This window comes from Megachile rotundata, chromosome 2 (genome assembly GCF_050947335.1).
Source record: "Megachile rotundata isolate GNS110a chromosome 2, iyMegRotu1, whole genome shotgun sequence".
In the NCBI taxonomy this organism is placed as follows: domain Eukaryota; kingdom Metazoa; phylum Arthropoda; class Insecta; order Hymenoptera; family Megachilidae; genus Megachile; species Megachile rotundata.
Genome location: NC_134984.1, coordinates 14,178,918 through 14,195,849, shown reverse-complemented (window position 1 = coordinate 14,195,849; position 16,932 = coordinate 14,178,918). Strand labels below are relative to the sequence as shown.

At 34.2% G+C, this 16,932-nt stretch overlaps 1 protein-coding gene across 1 annotated transcript in view; it reads left to right on the top strand.

Moving 5' to 3' along the window:
• NO66 (Bifunctional lysine-specific demethylase and histidyl-hydroxylase NO66) overlaps positions 1 to 12,804 on the top strand; it is a 48,670-nt gene extending 35,866 nt beyond the window's left edge. Inside the window, exon 6 of the mRNA XM_012279973.2 lies at positions 11,586 to 12,804. Coding sequence (XP_012135363.1) covers positions 11,586 to 11,597 — 12 coding nt within the window. The 3' untranslated portion in view covers positions 11,598 to 12,804. The remainder of the gene's footprint in view (positions 1 to 11,585) is intronic.
• The last annotated feature ends 4,128 nt before the right edge of the window (positions 12,805 to 16,932 follow it).

The window sequence follows — 16,932 nt, the reverse complement described above, 5'->3', positions numbered from 1 at the left end:
AGTTGAAAATCAAGGTTTATTTCAAAAGGAATAAGTTTTGGTTCAAGTTGTGAGAGTCAATTTTGTGGATATTCATTTTTTAGTAGATATTTATATGTATATTTTTTAGGTGCATTATGAGAGGGTTCATTTTGAGAGATTTTTGAGGAATATTTTACACGTGTTCTGCAGGGGTGGAATTAATTGGGGTGATTGTTTTGTTGAGACATATAAAATAGTTAAATAAAACATAGAATTGGGGTTGGTGAGAATTTAGGGAATTAGGAGCTGTAGAAGTTTGGAAGTTTTGGACTTTGGGAAATGGAAAGGTTGCAATTTTGGGAATTTGGGATTTTGGAATTTTGGGAAGGCGGGATTTGGGGACTTACAGAATTTGGGGCGTTACAACTTTCTTTTTTTGAGGAATTCAAGAATTTTGGGGTTTATGGAATTTAGAACTTTCAATTTTAGGGTTTTGAAATTTTTTAATTTTGATACTTTGAGAATGTTGGACCCTGAATCTTTAAAAATTTGGAATTTGGAAAATTTGGTGCTTTGAAATTTTAAGTTTTGAAACTTTGTAGAAACTCATACAAAGAACAATGCTATTTGTAGTAAATTAAAATGTTACAAATATTATAATAATATAATACAGTAATATAGCTTTAAGTATAAATATTATAATAATATTTAATATTATATCATAGTAATATTTATTTAGATAATAATATAAATATAGTTATATTTATACAGCATTTTTTCAATTTTAAAATATCGGTGGTTGATGGCACATATGCTAGTGGCGCCACGAGTGGCAGAAAGTTGAAGACAATTTCTTCATATAGTTATACCGCGTCTTATTACATATTTCTGTTTCTACTGTAACAATCGGCAATAAGTAGTTCAGTATGTCTGACTATATTTACATTTTCCACTGCCACTTTCGATATGTAACAAAGTTTACATAAAAAAATTGCACATCTTTTGAATATAAAAAACAATCATATCTTTTTGATATAAAATTTTATAGAATTCTTTTTTATATCTTTCGTAAATAAGAAGCAATTTTTAACAGTTTCTTGAAATAGAAAATAATCTTTACATCTTTCTTAACATCTTTCGGAAATAAAAAGCAATTTTTATTCCATCCTCTGTAATATCTCTTGAAAGTACAAACTAATCTTTATTACTATTAAGATTAGAAAATACTTCTTTTTTATATGCTTTGAAAATAAAAAGAAATGCATGTAGAATTTAATGCAAATCGTTGTTAAATATTTAACAAATATTCAGGCTATAAATAAAAAATATAGGAACATTGGTTTAATAGTAGAGAAATTTATAATTTTATTACTACAATCTTTAGATCATAGCTTATTCTGTTATGCATTTATCAGCACCTGAATAAAGAAAGAACCTTAAAAGAACCTTATTTAATTACCTGAAACAAGAATAGTTTAATTTTTATCATAAAAGTATGCCAAACGATCCACAAGAGCTTCAAAATTTGTACAAAACAGACAGAATTAAATAATATACTGCCAACAGTAGTTACTTAAAGTACAACAGTAATTTATTAAAATAATAAGTACAGTAATGTATTAAAATAATAAGAACAGTAATTTATTAAAAAAGAATTAAGAACTGTTTAGGTTACTATCCCAACTTCCGTTAGATTCCAAATAAAAAAGCCATCAAGACCAAAATATGTAGACGACCCGTGCCAAATAAGAGTAATTAAAAACAAGAAAGTCCGTAAAAAAGAGGAACCGTAAAGGGTCCAATGGGAAACAGTAGAGAGAAAAAAAGTCGGTTAACACGCGTGCGATGGGAAAGAAAAGCTAGAGGCCGAATAAGACAAAGGTGACAGAGGTACGAAAATAAAGGAAAAAAAAAAAGAGAAAGAGGAAAGAAAGATGTCCGCGAGTTGCGAAAAGAGAATAGATGTGCGTGCGATGAACGAAGAGGAGGAAGAGAAAGAGAGGAGGAGAGGAGGGAGGAGAGAGAAACAGGGTACACGGATGGGTCTCTAGTTGCCATGGTGACCACCGTCGCCTAAAGCTATGCTTTTATTGATTCCAAGCCGCAAACAATGTACAGGAGTGGATGTTTCGCTCTGTTCTCTCTCTATCCGTGTAGATAGTGAGGTATTAACGTATCCCAAAATACCGATACCCATGGGCACGTGGCCCAGAAAAGCAGGCTCACCCCGAAGAGCCCTTCTGATTAATTTACGCGACAGGGTCCTTTGCTGCGAAATACGGTCACTCAACGCAGTTATCGCGATACCTTTACCTTTTAATAAGGTATTTGTCACTGTTTTAGTTTGGACACCCTTAATTTTATATTTGATCTTTTTAACCTTCCATGTAGGAGAGCTGTAGATACTTTTGTGGGGTGGTTTTAGCATTTGGGAAATATGGTCACGCTAGCTTCCACAGTCATCGCAACACCTTTTTACCTCTTAATAAGGTATTCGTCACTGTTTTAGTTTGGACACCCTTAATTTTATATTTGACCTTCTTGACCTTCTATTGTATAGAAGAGCTGTACATATTTTTGTGGGAAGATAAACCTAGCATTTGTGAAATATGGTCACTCTAAGCAACCTCCACATTCATTATACCTCACCTATTTCTGTTAATAAGATATTAGTCACTATTTTATTCTGGACACCATTAATTTTATATTTGACTCTCTTAACCTTGTATGTATATAGGAGAGCTGTGTATATTTTTGATGGTTCTCGAATTTGTGAGATGTAGTCACTCTGGCCTCCACAATTATCGCGACTCACTTTTTTCTTTTAATAAGGGAGATATTTATAGCCGTTTTATTTTGGACACCCTTAACCCTTTGAACTCTTCAATTTCTTTTACCTACCAATTTTACAAAATAAATGAAGAGGTTCTCGGTGAAAAATATAGCAGCAGTGTGGAGTATGTGATAAATACATTTTTCATTTATTATAAGTAAGTAATAAATGAAAATATCTAGTCTACCAATCTATATTGTATAATTGTTTACTTAAATTTGTTATCTATTGTTTATAAGAACTAAGAGAAATGTGAAGTCAAGTGTGGTTTGACATAGGAGTATCAAGGGTTAGATTAGGTTAGGTTAAGTTTGACTTTTTAACCTTCCATCTACTGTTAACCTTTTTAATCTTCTACCTATAATAACAAGAAAATATATATTTTATTAGGTATTCTAAATTTCGAGGCTGCTAAATTTCTAACAAACAAGTTTCTCAAACTTTTCATTCCTTCTAAATCTTTCCTTGTAATGACACATCGTCAAATCTCCATTTTTGTTATCAATTAACCCCTTGAATTATTTTTCACTTACATTACACCTTCATCTACAATAATCATAGAAAATCATCATCTATAAATGATCATCTGTAAATAACTATATAAATGATGATAGTAAATCATCATCTATAAATGATCATCTGTAAATTCATTATCAGTTACTCAGTGATGAATTTAAGAAAAAATTATCATGAAAAGAAATTTGCAAATTTGTGAAGTTGTAAGCTGACGATGGTGATATATGAAAAAATCGCCTGAATTGACAAATCTTTTCTCTTTATCCACAACCACCTATTCAAAATCGAATCAATAACAATGAGTGAAACTACTGATGCGAAAGTTAGATCGCGATTGAGTTTTCTACCCGATTACAACGATTTGGACCTCCCATCGCGATGTCGGATGAACGATATACCATTCAGAAATTTTGTTTTGTTCGTACTTAGGTTTTTTTTAATAGGGAAGAGGTAATTTCAGGAGAGAAGTATTATGGTACATTTGTATTTGATAAAGTTTTAGATTTTTTGGAAATATTTGGAAATGTTTTTGGAAAGAGAATTTGGAAATTTGGGGATTTGGGGAACTGTGGATTTAGGGATTTGGAGATTTGGGGATTTGGGGATTTGGGGATTTGGGGATTTGAGGATTTGGGGATTTGAGGATTTGGAGAATTGGGGATTTAGGGATTTGAGGATCAGGAGATTCGAAAATTTGTAATTTTGGAAATTTCAAATTTTAAAGACTTCAAAATTTGAAAATTTAGGAGAATAGGGAATTTGGAAATATAAGAATTTAAGTATCTTGGAATTTGAAAATTGTAGAAGTTGTAGATTTGAGAATTTGGAAATTCACTCTTTTCCACATTTCAAAATTAGTTAATTCAGAAATCCACAAATTACAAATTTGAAAAGTTTATAAATCTAAAAATTCTCAAATTTAAAAATCTAAAAATTTCACATAAAGCATCAAAATCTTATAAACCTAAATGAACCAAAAAATTAAGAAACCCCAAAGTTCAAAAATCCAAAATCTGCCCCTCAATTCAAAATCATAAGAATCCACAAAAAAAGTCCCGAAAAAAAGTCCGTCCACATAATATCCGAGTATTTTACATTCACCCTGTCCGCCAGGCGTTCTGAAAGCAATTAGTATCAACGTAATTGCGGATACGATTATATTTTATTATCGTTAAAATGAGGATACCGCGAAAAACACGAAATATGTGATCTCCCTGTTCCGATCGTGATTGGACGATCGATTGTAAGTCGGCCGCATTCGAGCAAAGTATTTGATCAATTAATAATGTATATATAAAAATTTTTTTTCATTTCGTGGCAGCCGGTCGATTGAGGCATGTCGCATTCTGACGCATGAAAATGGCCCAAAGGGATGCGCCAGCCATGATCGATGCTCCATCCGATCGGAGACTACCGAAACTGCCCGTCAAATAATATATTCATAGCTTCCGGATGGTTGAACGCGACTCTCGAAATCCTCCCCCTACTATCACTCTGCAACTACCCTCTATTCCGCGTATCATCCTGTGCTATATACACCTACACGCAAATAGACTGTCGAATAATTATCGAAAATACACGATCGAACAGCTTACTTCTCTCCTATTGGCTTGCATCGTGTTGTATCGCCGTTTTTCAGGAACAGTCACGAATTAACGGGTTACGGTTTTTATAGAAGTCAAAACTGTTTTTGACGATTGTCACCTTTTTTCTTTTTGAAAAAGTGTAAAATATCTGGTATAAGGGTTTTACTGTGTTATTAGTCTTTTATAGGAAAATGGCGATATAGGGAGAGGATCTTGTATTAGTTGGACGTTAACTATTAATTTTGTTTGTCTTGAAGAATTGTTAAAATGGAAAATTTATTATAAAGATTTCAGTGTATTATTAGTCTTCTTTAGAAATACGGCGATATAGTGAGAGGATCTGGTGGTAGTTGGATGGAAACTATTAATATTGTTCGCTTGGAAGAATCATTAAAATAGAAAATCTGTTATAAGTCTTTCACTGTATTATTAATCTTCCTTAGAAAACGGCAATATAAAGAGAGGATTCGCGTTTATTATATTTAAACTATTAATCTTGACAATTGTATTGCTTAAAAAAATCATGAAATAAAGTACAAAATCTGTTATAAATCCTTAACAGTATTACAGACTCGTCTTCCAAAAAACGGCGATATAGCGGAAGTATGTTGTATCAGTCACGTGCAGACTATTAATCTTGATAATTTTACTTTTTTGAAAAAACCACAAAGTAAAATCTCCTACCTATTCCATTATAGTCTTCCTGAAAAAGAAATGGCAATATAAGAAGAGGATGCTAGTTGAATGCAAACTTTCAATCTTCCTTAAGAAAATCATGAAGAAAAATAAGAGACTTGTTATAAAAGTCCTATACTGCATTAAACACTTTTCCCTAGAAAAAATGCGATATATGAAAAGTTACGTTAATTGCATATTTTGTGAAAATCTATGTTCCTTAAAATAAAATCTGCAACGCAAAAAGCTTTAAATTTGAGTAGCCATGAACGAGTTAAACATCACAGATTATACCACGGAAATACGACACATTATCCCGGCCATACTTGTCCCTCGATCAACCGATTATAAACGGTTTCCCCAGCGAAATTTTCCCGAAGATTGGTGGTTATCCCTCAGGAGATTATTTTAAGACCCGTCGGTTTTTGTCTGCGAACAACAACGGAAAGATCGGTGTTCGTAAGGGTACTGAAAAAGAGGCGAAAAGAAAATGGAGGGTGTAAAAACCGCGGGAAGTCGAAAAAACCACGATGCGGCATTACCAATTCTTTTCACTCGCACGCGTCCCTCCTTTTAGGTACGCACAAGGTGGATGGGCTTAGCTTTCAGGGTAACGCGGTTAAGAAAATATTTTTAAAATAATTTTGCGCGTACCTTCGTGCAACAAGCTGGAAGGAGGAACGGAAGAGTTAAAGAAGAAGAGGGAAAATATAGGGGGGGACAATTTTATAAAATTCTCTGCTTCTCCCTCGACATCGACCTTTTACGTGCATTTAACGAGAGGGAAAAAAAGGAATGTTACTGGTATGAAACATCGACAACCAATCGTGTATCCGATGATGAAATTAACGACGTTAATCTTTTTGAATTATCTATTTCTGGAGGGAAATCATTGCTTTGCAGTTTTTTGAATCAAATTATGATTCTTTGGTTACATAAAATATTGTCGACTTAGATAAAATGTATGGTTGTGATAAATAATACATGAGGAATTTATTTAGTATGTCCTTATATGAGGACATTAATATAAGGACCTAACAATAAGTTAGTAATAAGTGCATAACAAGTTATAGTAACCTAACCTAAATTCATAGTAATTTAGCGGTGAGTGAATAACAAAAAAGTAACCTAACCTACCTAACCAATCTAACCTACTAACCTACCTAACCCAACTAACCCACCTAGCCCACCTAACCTACCTAACCCACCGAACCCACCTAATCTACCTAACTCACTTAATCCACCTAACTCACCTAATCCACCTAACTCACCTAATCCACCTAACTCACCTAATCCACCTAACCTACCTAACCTAAATTTCTAGTAATTTAGCAGTAAGTGAATAACAAGTTAATAGTAACGTAACAAGCTAGCAATTAACAGTACGATTCGTCCAAAAAATATCAGTGTTTGCAGATTATTTATCGATCACTATTAACAGACGTTATTTTTTGTTGTTTTAATAAAATGTCAGCAAACCGATCTCGATACGCTCTTATCCGCTCAGTTTTATATTTTACAGCAGTACCTGTATGTCCTTTACACACCTTTCCCATTTCACGTACTTTTAAACCACCCTCTCTCTCGTCCACCCTCTTTCACCCCAAACCCCTACCACTTCGATGCTTTTTACGCTACGATTTTCTCTTATTTTGAACCTCCCGTTGCTTTGGCCAAGAGTTTCCAGTCAGCGTTACGTAGAAAACGTTGAACTTGTTCGAGAGCTTTTTTCTCGAAAAAGCAGTAGCAGAGAAGTCGGGATATATGGAACGAAAATGTCAAACAAATTTATCGTATCTTCGAGACGATAAACTGAAAAAGCAATTTCTTTTATACTTTATGTTGTACTGCTTCGATATATATAGTAATTTAACATGTATACTATTTAATAAAATAACATGTGAGGTAACTCTAATTGTAGTAATAACATGAAGGACTGAGTGAAGAATTAAAAACATTATACAATATATTATAGACTTATGCTTATTTATAATGTAATAGAGTATAAAATATAATGTAGTATGGCAGAGAAAATGTAATGTAATATAAACATAGAAAATGTAAAATTAAGCATATGGAACATATTCACTCACAATATAACGTTCACATGACATGTGAGTAAAATATAGAAGAAACTGTTTTTCATATGTAGAATATAATATAGTATAACATTTACATATGTGAACAATTGTACATAGAGCATATTTTACATACATCAATTATACACATATTATGTATTTTACATATATCTATTGTACACATATTGCACACTTCACATGTACTTATTGCACACATATGGTATACTTCACATATATCTATTGTACACATACTGTACATTTTACATATACGTATTGCACACATATGGTATATTTTACATATACCTATTGTACACATACTGTACATTTTACACATACGTATTCCATACATATAACATACTTCACATATATCAATTTCATACATATTGTACATTTCACATATACGTATTGCACACATATAGTATATTTTACATATACCTATTGTACACATACTGTACATTTTACACATACGTATTCCATACATATGACATACTTCACATATATCAATTGCATACATATCGCACATTCCACATATATCCATCGCACACATATCATTTCACACATACCAAAAAACCAACAAAAAACAAATAAATCACTCGTCCCCATTTTGTGTATAAACACACAATCATCGGATATCAGTTTGAAGCATAAGGTCGATCAAAATATCTTCATCGAATACTTAATTACTTTGATATCGCTATCTTGTAGATGGCTTGCTCTAACAGCCATGTACATTATATACAAGGAAGACTTATGATGGGGTTTCAATTTGCCGCGGGGCGCCGTCAGGCTGCGTTTAACAACTTTTTAATGGAGGCTTGGCGACCATCGCCCCACCGTCGACGTTCAAACATTAATTCTAACGGGTGTCATCTTAAAAATAATTTCTTTCCTTTTTTCTTCTTTTTCTCAAACTATATTTCGTTTTTCTGTTGGCATATTCGTTTAAGTGATACGAAGACGTGCACTTTTGTTGGGGGATGAGTCGAGCTGCATGTGCATTTATTTGGTGGATGCTATTTGGGGAAGAGGGTATAAAATTTTATTTTGGGGAATAAGGTCGAGGGTTTGGGGTTAGAGAAAGGTTGTAGGATGAGTTGGGAATTTTGGAATTGGGGAATTTGGGGAATTTGGGGATTTGGGGATTTGGGGATTTGGGGATTTGGGGATTTGGAGATTTGAGAATTTGGGGATTTGGGGATTTGGGGATTTGGGGATTTGGGGATTTGGGGAGTCGAGAATTTGGCGATTTGGGGATTTAGGGATTTGGAGATTTGGGGATTTGGGAACTTTGGGAATTTGGGGAATTTGGGAATTTGGGGATTGGGGGATTTGGAAATTTGGGAATTTGGGGATTAGGGGATTTGGGAATTTGAGAATTTGGGAATTTGGGAATTTGAGGATTTGGTAATTTGGGAAATTTGGAAATATGGAAATTTGGAAATTTGGAAATATGGAAATTTGGAAATTTGGAAATTTGGAAATTTGGGAATTTGATAATTTGGAAATTTGGAAATTAGGGAATTTTAAATTTGGTAAGCGAAAAATGTGAATACTCATCCCCTATTTTCAATCTCCATTCAACCTTCCCTCTTAAACTCATTAATTAAAATCCCCAAAAAACCATCAACAACAAAAATAATAAAAAAATGTTTCTGCTTAGATGATCGAGAGTGTCTCGCCTCGATGACTATTCCATTTACATCCCCAGAATCGTGGCTGTCCACGTTTTGCCGCGTCGAACGTGCCGATCGATTTTTCGTACATGTACGCACGTACGCACGCATGCACGCACGCACAGATCCACAGAAGCTCACATTCGGGCCGAGCCATCGCTCGAAGCCCTCGTAGAATCAACCCCGAACCCACTCGACCACCCACCCCCACCTCAGCGACAATTCTCCACCCCTGATAAGCGTCCACTTTCCCTCCTGCCTCGTCCCTATCGAGCTACCCTTTGCTCTACACCCAAGCCAGACCTGGATACCGTACTTTCGGAACCCGACCCCTCTCTATTTCTATCTTTTCCTCCCTCTACCTCGCAATCTTTCACCCTGTCTACTTTCTGCGCCGTAATTCGATGGGACCGAAAACAAATTTTATTTTCGATGATATACGCTTGGTAAAAGTTGAGGATAAATTTTTGTTTATAAATAGTTTGGGGGGTTAATATTTATATATAATCGATATTTATTTATTAATATTTTTTATTCAATTTATTGTACACATCAATATTTATATATTGGGGTACTGGAGAGTATGCAAGTTGAATAGTGTGGAGATTGTGGTAATTGGTGTATTAATTGAGGGGTTGAACTGATTGAAGTGTGAGGGTTACTTTGTATTTATTGGAGGTTAGAATTATTTTAGGTGATGTTATTAGTTTGATGGGTTGTTCAAGTCTTTATTTAATAGTGGGGTTGTGATCAGGGGAATATTGAAGAGCGTTAACATTCACACTGTTAAAGGGGTTATTGGATCTTGTTAACAAGTTTTCTTTCTTAAATTATACTATTTGTAAACCTATTAACGGCTGCAGAATTATTAATTATTTATTAACAATTCAAATGTCAGGTACGTCAGTCAAAATTGTTAATTATTTATTAACAATTTATTTGTCAGACGAGTTAGCTACAAGTAACTATTCACAACCCCAATGTTGAAATAAATAAAGAAAGAGAAAGTGTTATATCTGTTTTATATTTAGCATCCCTTAACTATGCAACTTGTAATTGGAGTCCAATTGAATTTTTAATTCTATTTGTAATTTCAAGTTGAAGTTTATTAAAGATTTGAATTGTTGTCTACTATGTTTAAACTGTGATATCATTGCAAATTTAAAAAATTTAAAAATGTCAAAATTTTAAGATTAAAAAATTCTCTAGTTCCAAAGCTTGAACATTTGAAAATTCCCAAGTACCAAAGACCATAAATTCGAAAATCCCCTAGATTTAATGTACTAAAGTTCAGAAATTAATTTCTTGAAAACTTGAAAATTTAAAAATTGTTGAATCTTCACATTTTTTTAAAGTTCAAAAGTATCCAAATAGTTTAAAGTTTCAAAATTGTTATTTTGAAACATCAGAAATCCCAAAATACAATATTTTCCAAAGTCAACAATTTATAACTCTCAAAATCCCAAAATTGCTAACTCTGAAAATTCCAAAACTTCCAACTCTCAAAACCCCAAAATTGCTACTACTGAAAATTCCAAAACTTCCAACTCTCAAAACCCCAAAATTGCTAACACTGAAAATTCCAAATCTTCCAACTCTCAAAACCCCACAATTATTAACACTGAAGATCCCAAAACTCCCAACCCCCAAACTCCCCAAATTTCTAACGCTAAAATTTCCAAATCTCTCAACTCTCAAACTCCCCAAATTACACCCCCAAAAATTCCAAAACCCTCTAACTCTCAAACTCCCAAAATCCACAACTCCATAATTCCAACTCCACCTCTCAAAATTCCCACTGTCGAATCGAACACCGAGCAACCACGCGTGCGACCAGTCGTCTCCATCTCCCTTCCTATTAACCGCGGATAATGAGAACCCTAAACACCTGCGTATAATAAGAACCCTACACGAAGACATTTACTACCGAACATAGTGCAAAAATAATAGAAACATTGAAGACTAGCAAAGTAATCGCTCCACCCTGTATAGATTCATCCCTGAGCCAACTCTCTTTTTCCTCGATATTTCTCTCCCTCCCTGTTTCCTGTATCCTTCTGCTCCCTCTCCACCCTCCTGCACTCTTCTCGTCCCCTCACCCTGAACCCCCTTCGCCCCTCATCCTCCTGAACCGCCCTTTCTAGCCACCCTCCTCCATCCGCCCACGCCGCGTTCTCCACCTAACCTAGCACAGCATCCGCGTTCTGGAGCTGCTCTCGCAGCTCTCGTAATCGCATTTGACGTCGCTATGTTTTTGTTTCAGAGCTGTACGTGACGCTTCCGCCCATGAGGGCTCTTGGCAAAACACGCGAGCAAGGAGGAAAAAAAGGAAAAGAAATAAGAGAGGGAAGAAAACGTGGGTCGTGGAGAGGGAGGCGAAGCAAGAGAAGAATGACGATGACAAAGAGGGTCGAAAAGCAGAAACGGGAACCGGGGATCTAGAGATCGAATTCTTACTTTCGATCGTTAACTTGCCGTATGATTAGTTTGTCAGGTGCGTCGGAAGTGGCTATTAACTGCAGTAGTATTAAGATCGTTAAAGAAAGTCGGGTGAGTATTTTATGTTCAAGTAACTATTAACTGCAATAGTATTAAAATCGTTAAAGAGAGTCGTGTGACTATTTTATGTTCAAGTAACTATTAACTGCAGTAGTATTAAAATCGTTAAAGAAAGTCGTGTGACTATTTTATGTTCAAGTAACTATTAACTGCAGTAGTATTAAAATCGTTAAAGAAAGTCGTGTGACTATTTTATATTCAATGGACTATACAAATTGGACTTGAACTTCAAATTGAATTGTATTATATATTCAAGCAAGATTTGTCGTATTTGAACCGTAAGTGCGTCACGAGTCTGATTAGTTAAAATATTGTAAGGACAGTATGGAAACTTAAGATGGTATGGACACTTTAAATTTGGCGCCTTATTTCGATGTGATTGTAGGGTTCATTGCAAATTAATATTAGGTGGTGTAACTTATTTAAGATTTAAGAAACCTAGCTTAGGTCTTTATTATTTAAAATCACTGGACTGATCTTGTGGATGTAGAGATTGAATCATTGTTCGTAATTGTTAAGAAAAAACGGAGTATAGGATAGTTCGAATTTACCGCCGTAAATATGGTTTGATGTAATGACAGTCTTGTTCGCGAATTAATTGATATAATTAACTTGCGACTTCAAAAAGAAATACAGTTCGGTTTTTACTATGTAACAGTACAGAATGCATTGATGATGTAAATCCAGAGATTGAATTACTTTCCTAATTGTTAGGGAAGACCGAAGCATAGTAGAACAATTCAAATTTGCCGCCTTAAATATGTCTCGATGTAATGGCCGCGGAGTCTTCATGTATGTACTTACAAATGAATGTCGACTAATTAGTTTGCGAATTAAGAAATATAGTTTGGGTTTTTATTATTGAAATTATGTCCTGATAATGTGATCACCCCTTCATGTAAATAAAAGTATTAAGTAACTAATTTTGAATTCATTTTTTCTTTCATTTCTGTGAAAGGAGGTAACTTGTTGATAATCCCATTTTTAGGTTTATGGAGAATCTGGTTTACGAATTCTTCATCATCAAATAACGTAAAATATTATGAAAGTACGACACTCTAAAATATTATGAAAATAAGAACCCTTAAAATATTCTGAAAATAAGAACCCTTAGAATATTCTGAAAATAAGAACCCTTAAAATATTATGGAAAGACCCCTAAAATATTATGAAGCTTAATAACCTGAACCATTTCCCAGTATAGAGGACAAAATGTAAAGATGTGAAAGTTGTGGAGCAATATTTTAATAGTTCAATTTTATGTCTCACCCTTGAGGAATATTTTTCTAACAGTTTGCTTTTTAACAGAAAGAAATAGTATGCAACTTTGTGCACCACCCTTGAGGAATATTTAGGTATTCTATTTAGGAGCAGTTTGATTTTCAAAGCAAAGAAATAGTAAGCTAGCGATGACAAGGCATCAGGTTTGTCGGTGGCTAGTGTGACAGATTTCGACCACGCCCTGTCGATATGGTGTGAACCCCCTTTTCAGGATACCCCTGCACCCTCGATCGGGTGCATCGAAAATTCACTGGCTTTGATCTGCAGCTAGTGCCTCTTCTCAGATCGTATTTATCGTCTCCGTTGAGATGAATGCCCGTCAAAGACAACCGAATGACAAACTTTCGCTTTCCGCGTCGTTTGATCGAACCGGCAATTTACATCGAAAATTGGTCGATAAAGAAACAGAAACTATAACAGAGAGACTGAAAAAAAATTCAGATAAAAATTGTAGAAAATAAAAAAATATACAGTCACTCCTTGTCAAAATGTACTACATTTAATTATATTTTCCAAACACGTAGAAATATCTTAACAAATTTAATATAAATTTTAATTTTATAAAAAATTAGTTTCTAGTAAAAGAACATTATTTTAAATAATTATTTAAATGCATAAATAATTATTAATATCTATAATCATAAGAATGATACATTTAGATTTGTAATAAATATTTTCTTCATTTAATGCAGATTTTAATTTTGATTACATACAGAAAGCAATAAAAATAAGAAAAGAAAGGGAAACATAAAGATTAACAATTACAGTTTTTTACCGAAATAATAGGCGTGTTTCAAGCTCTATTTTCGTAATTGCCCTATTCAAATTGCGAGCAATATTTTGACGCGGTTTTATCGGTGACACGTGCGAAGAACAAATTAGCAAGCACGTGCCGCTTGACTCTCTGACTTTTCGATAATAGGAGCTTTTGTTCAATTTAAACGCTCCCTTAAGTGTTACAATGCGGCACGTACCATTTTACCGATGCTGTATAATCAGTATTGACCGCATTTTTAGTTCCTCTTTTCTGTCATGACACAATTAGGTCGTTTTGGTAATAATAAAAGAATGTTCATTTTAGAATTTTGGAGGCTTTTATATTTTTGAGATTTTGGGGTGGTTGAGAATTTGGGAATTTGGAGATTTGAGATTTTGGGATTTTTGGAATTTGGGATTTTTGGAATTTGGGTTTTTGGAATTTGAGGTTCTTGGAATTTGGGGTGCTTGGAATTTGGGATTCTTGGAATTTGGAGTGCTTGGAATTTGGGGTGCTTGGAATTTGGGATTCTTGGAATTTGGGGTGCTTGGAATTTAGGGTGCTTGGAATTTGGGGTGTTTGGAATTTGGGGTGCTTGGAATTTGGGGAGCTTGGAATTAGGGATGTTTGGAATTTGGGATTTTTGGAATTTGGGGTGCTTGGAATTTAGGGTGCTTGGAATTTGGGGTGCTTGGAATTTGGGGTGCTTGGAATTTGGGATTCTTGGAATTTGGGGTGCTTGGAATTTGGGGTTCTTGGAATTTGGAATTTTTGGAATTTGGGGTGCTTGGAATTTGGGATTCTTGGAATTTGGAGTGCTTGGAATTTAGGGTGCTTGGAATTTGAGGTTCTTGGAATTTGGGGTGCTTGGAATTTGGGATTTTTTGAATTTAAGGTTCTTGGAATTTGGGGTGCTTGGAATTTGGAAATTTTTGAAATGTTGAATTTTTGGAATTTGGGATTTTTGGAATTTTGTAATTTGGGAATTCGGAGATTTAAGGAGTTGAGAATTTGGGGATTTAGGAACCTTGGAACTTGGAAATTTTAGTAACTTGTGAACTTGGTTTTTTGAGAATTTCTGAAATTTGAGGATTTGGAAAATTGATAAAAGTTTAGTACCATTTCTCTAACGTTACATCCACACCCTCTTTGTAAATACTATCACATATTAAACTGTCCTATATTAAAACTATCAACCACATCAACCTAATAAACCTACCTCCCTAAATATTACTTATTTCTCCTTCTACTTTTCCAAAACCATATATGATTCCTATTCCTCTTTTTTAAACCAACAATATTGCACATGAAAAGTACTACATTGTTTTACATATTGAAAGAAATATATCATGAAAAAGTAAGTACACTTATCATCAGTTTTGCATCTGATCGATTAAACGAGGGGGTAGTGGAGCACCCTTATAAAGCACGAGGTGCATATGGTCCATGCAAACCATAAAGTTGCCTTTCCAATCCGTAAGATCTGATCTAATCTAAGTGATCTACCCCTTATAAATTAGGTCGGTGAAACGCTGGCTATAGGTATATCTACTCGCAAACAGTGGTTTGACGTTACATGGAAATCCACGTGGAATTCGTATTCAATGTCAAGGAAAGCAGTCGATCAAATCTGTGTATAATATCTTACTCTACAAATTTTACTTATTCATTGGATTACTTATGTATACTTACTTAATGTACGATGATTAACAGTCATGATAAAAATGTCATATACCACAATATTATTAATAAACAGTAAAATATACTATGTACTGCAATTGTTAGAAATAGAGAGTTAATTAATAATTTTTGTAAGAAGTTTATATTTTACATTTTTTTATGTTACGTTACTAAAATTTGTAAGTGCAATAATAATTTTATTTAAAATTTGTTATGTCTTCTACTTAATTAGGTATTTTATTAAATATGTTACTTTAAGTGATTTTTAAGTTAGGTTAAATTAGATTAAGTTATGTCAGATGAGGTTAGGTTAGATTTTGTTATATTAAATTTGATAAAACTATATTAGGTTATGTGCATTTAAATCAATTTAGATTTGGTTTGTTCGCTTTATATTAAAATAAAATATGTGAGATTATATTAGACAAAAATAAATTAGATCAAATGAAGTTACATTACATAAGGAAAAGTTAGGTTACATTAGATCGAATCAAATAAGGTTCGGTTAGATTAAACCAGGTGAGACAAGGTTAGAAGTATTAAAGTTAGACTGGATTTGTTTATCTTATCTTCTATCTCTGAAAACAATTTATAAAATGTCTTTTATCACTGAAAAGATTTATAAATATCCTCAATCAAAATTTCTACTAGAATCATCAGTAACGAAACACATAGAATAGCAACTCAATGAATAATTATCAAAAGAATACCAGAAACCTCAATGGGGTCGATTCTATACCCGAATTGGCCCACTGTCAACCCGTAAGTTTGTCGTCGAACTGTCAACGAAATTACAACGTACGAAAATGGTGGCACGCGTTCGACGGGGAGAGAGTTCCGTTTTCAAAGTGCGATTCAAAGAGACGTCAAATTGCTGTCCTTCGACGCCGATACTCGTCATCTTTTGTCCGCCATCAACAAAAGGCGCACGTTTATCGATGTTTCACGCTTCGATCGTGTGTATACGTACACATCTGTACGGTCGACGGCAAATTCGGTTTCCCTAGGGAAAATATCACGGGCAAGGGCGGAGAAGTCTTCGGTTAGGTGACTTTTAGGGAATTCTTTTTGGGAATTTGAATACTTTGGGGTGGGAGGATAATTTGGGGATGGGGTTTAGGGAATTTTTGGTGGGGGGAGTTTGGGATTTGGGGAATTTGGGGTGTGAGGAATTTGGGAAATTCGGAATTTGGGGAAAGTGGAATTTAGGAAATTTGGAATTTGGGGAATTTGGAATTTGGGGAATTTGGAATTTGGGGAATTTGGAATTTGGGGAATTTGGAATTTAGGAAATTTGGAATTTGGGGAATTTGGAATTTGGGGCAAGTGGAAT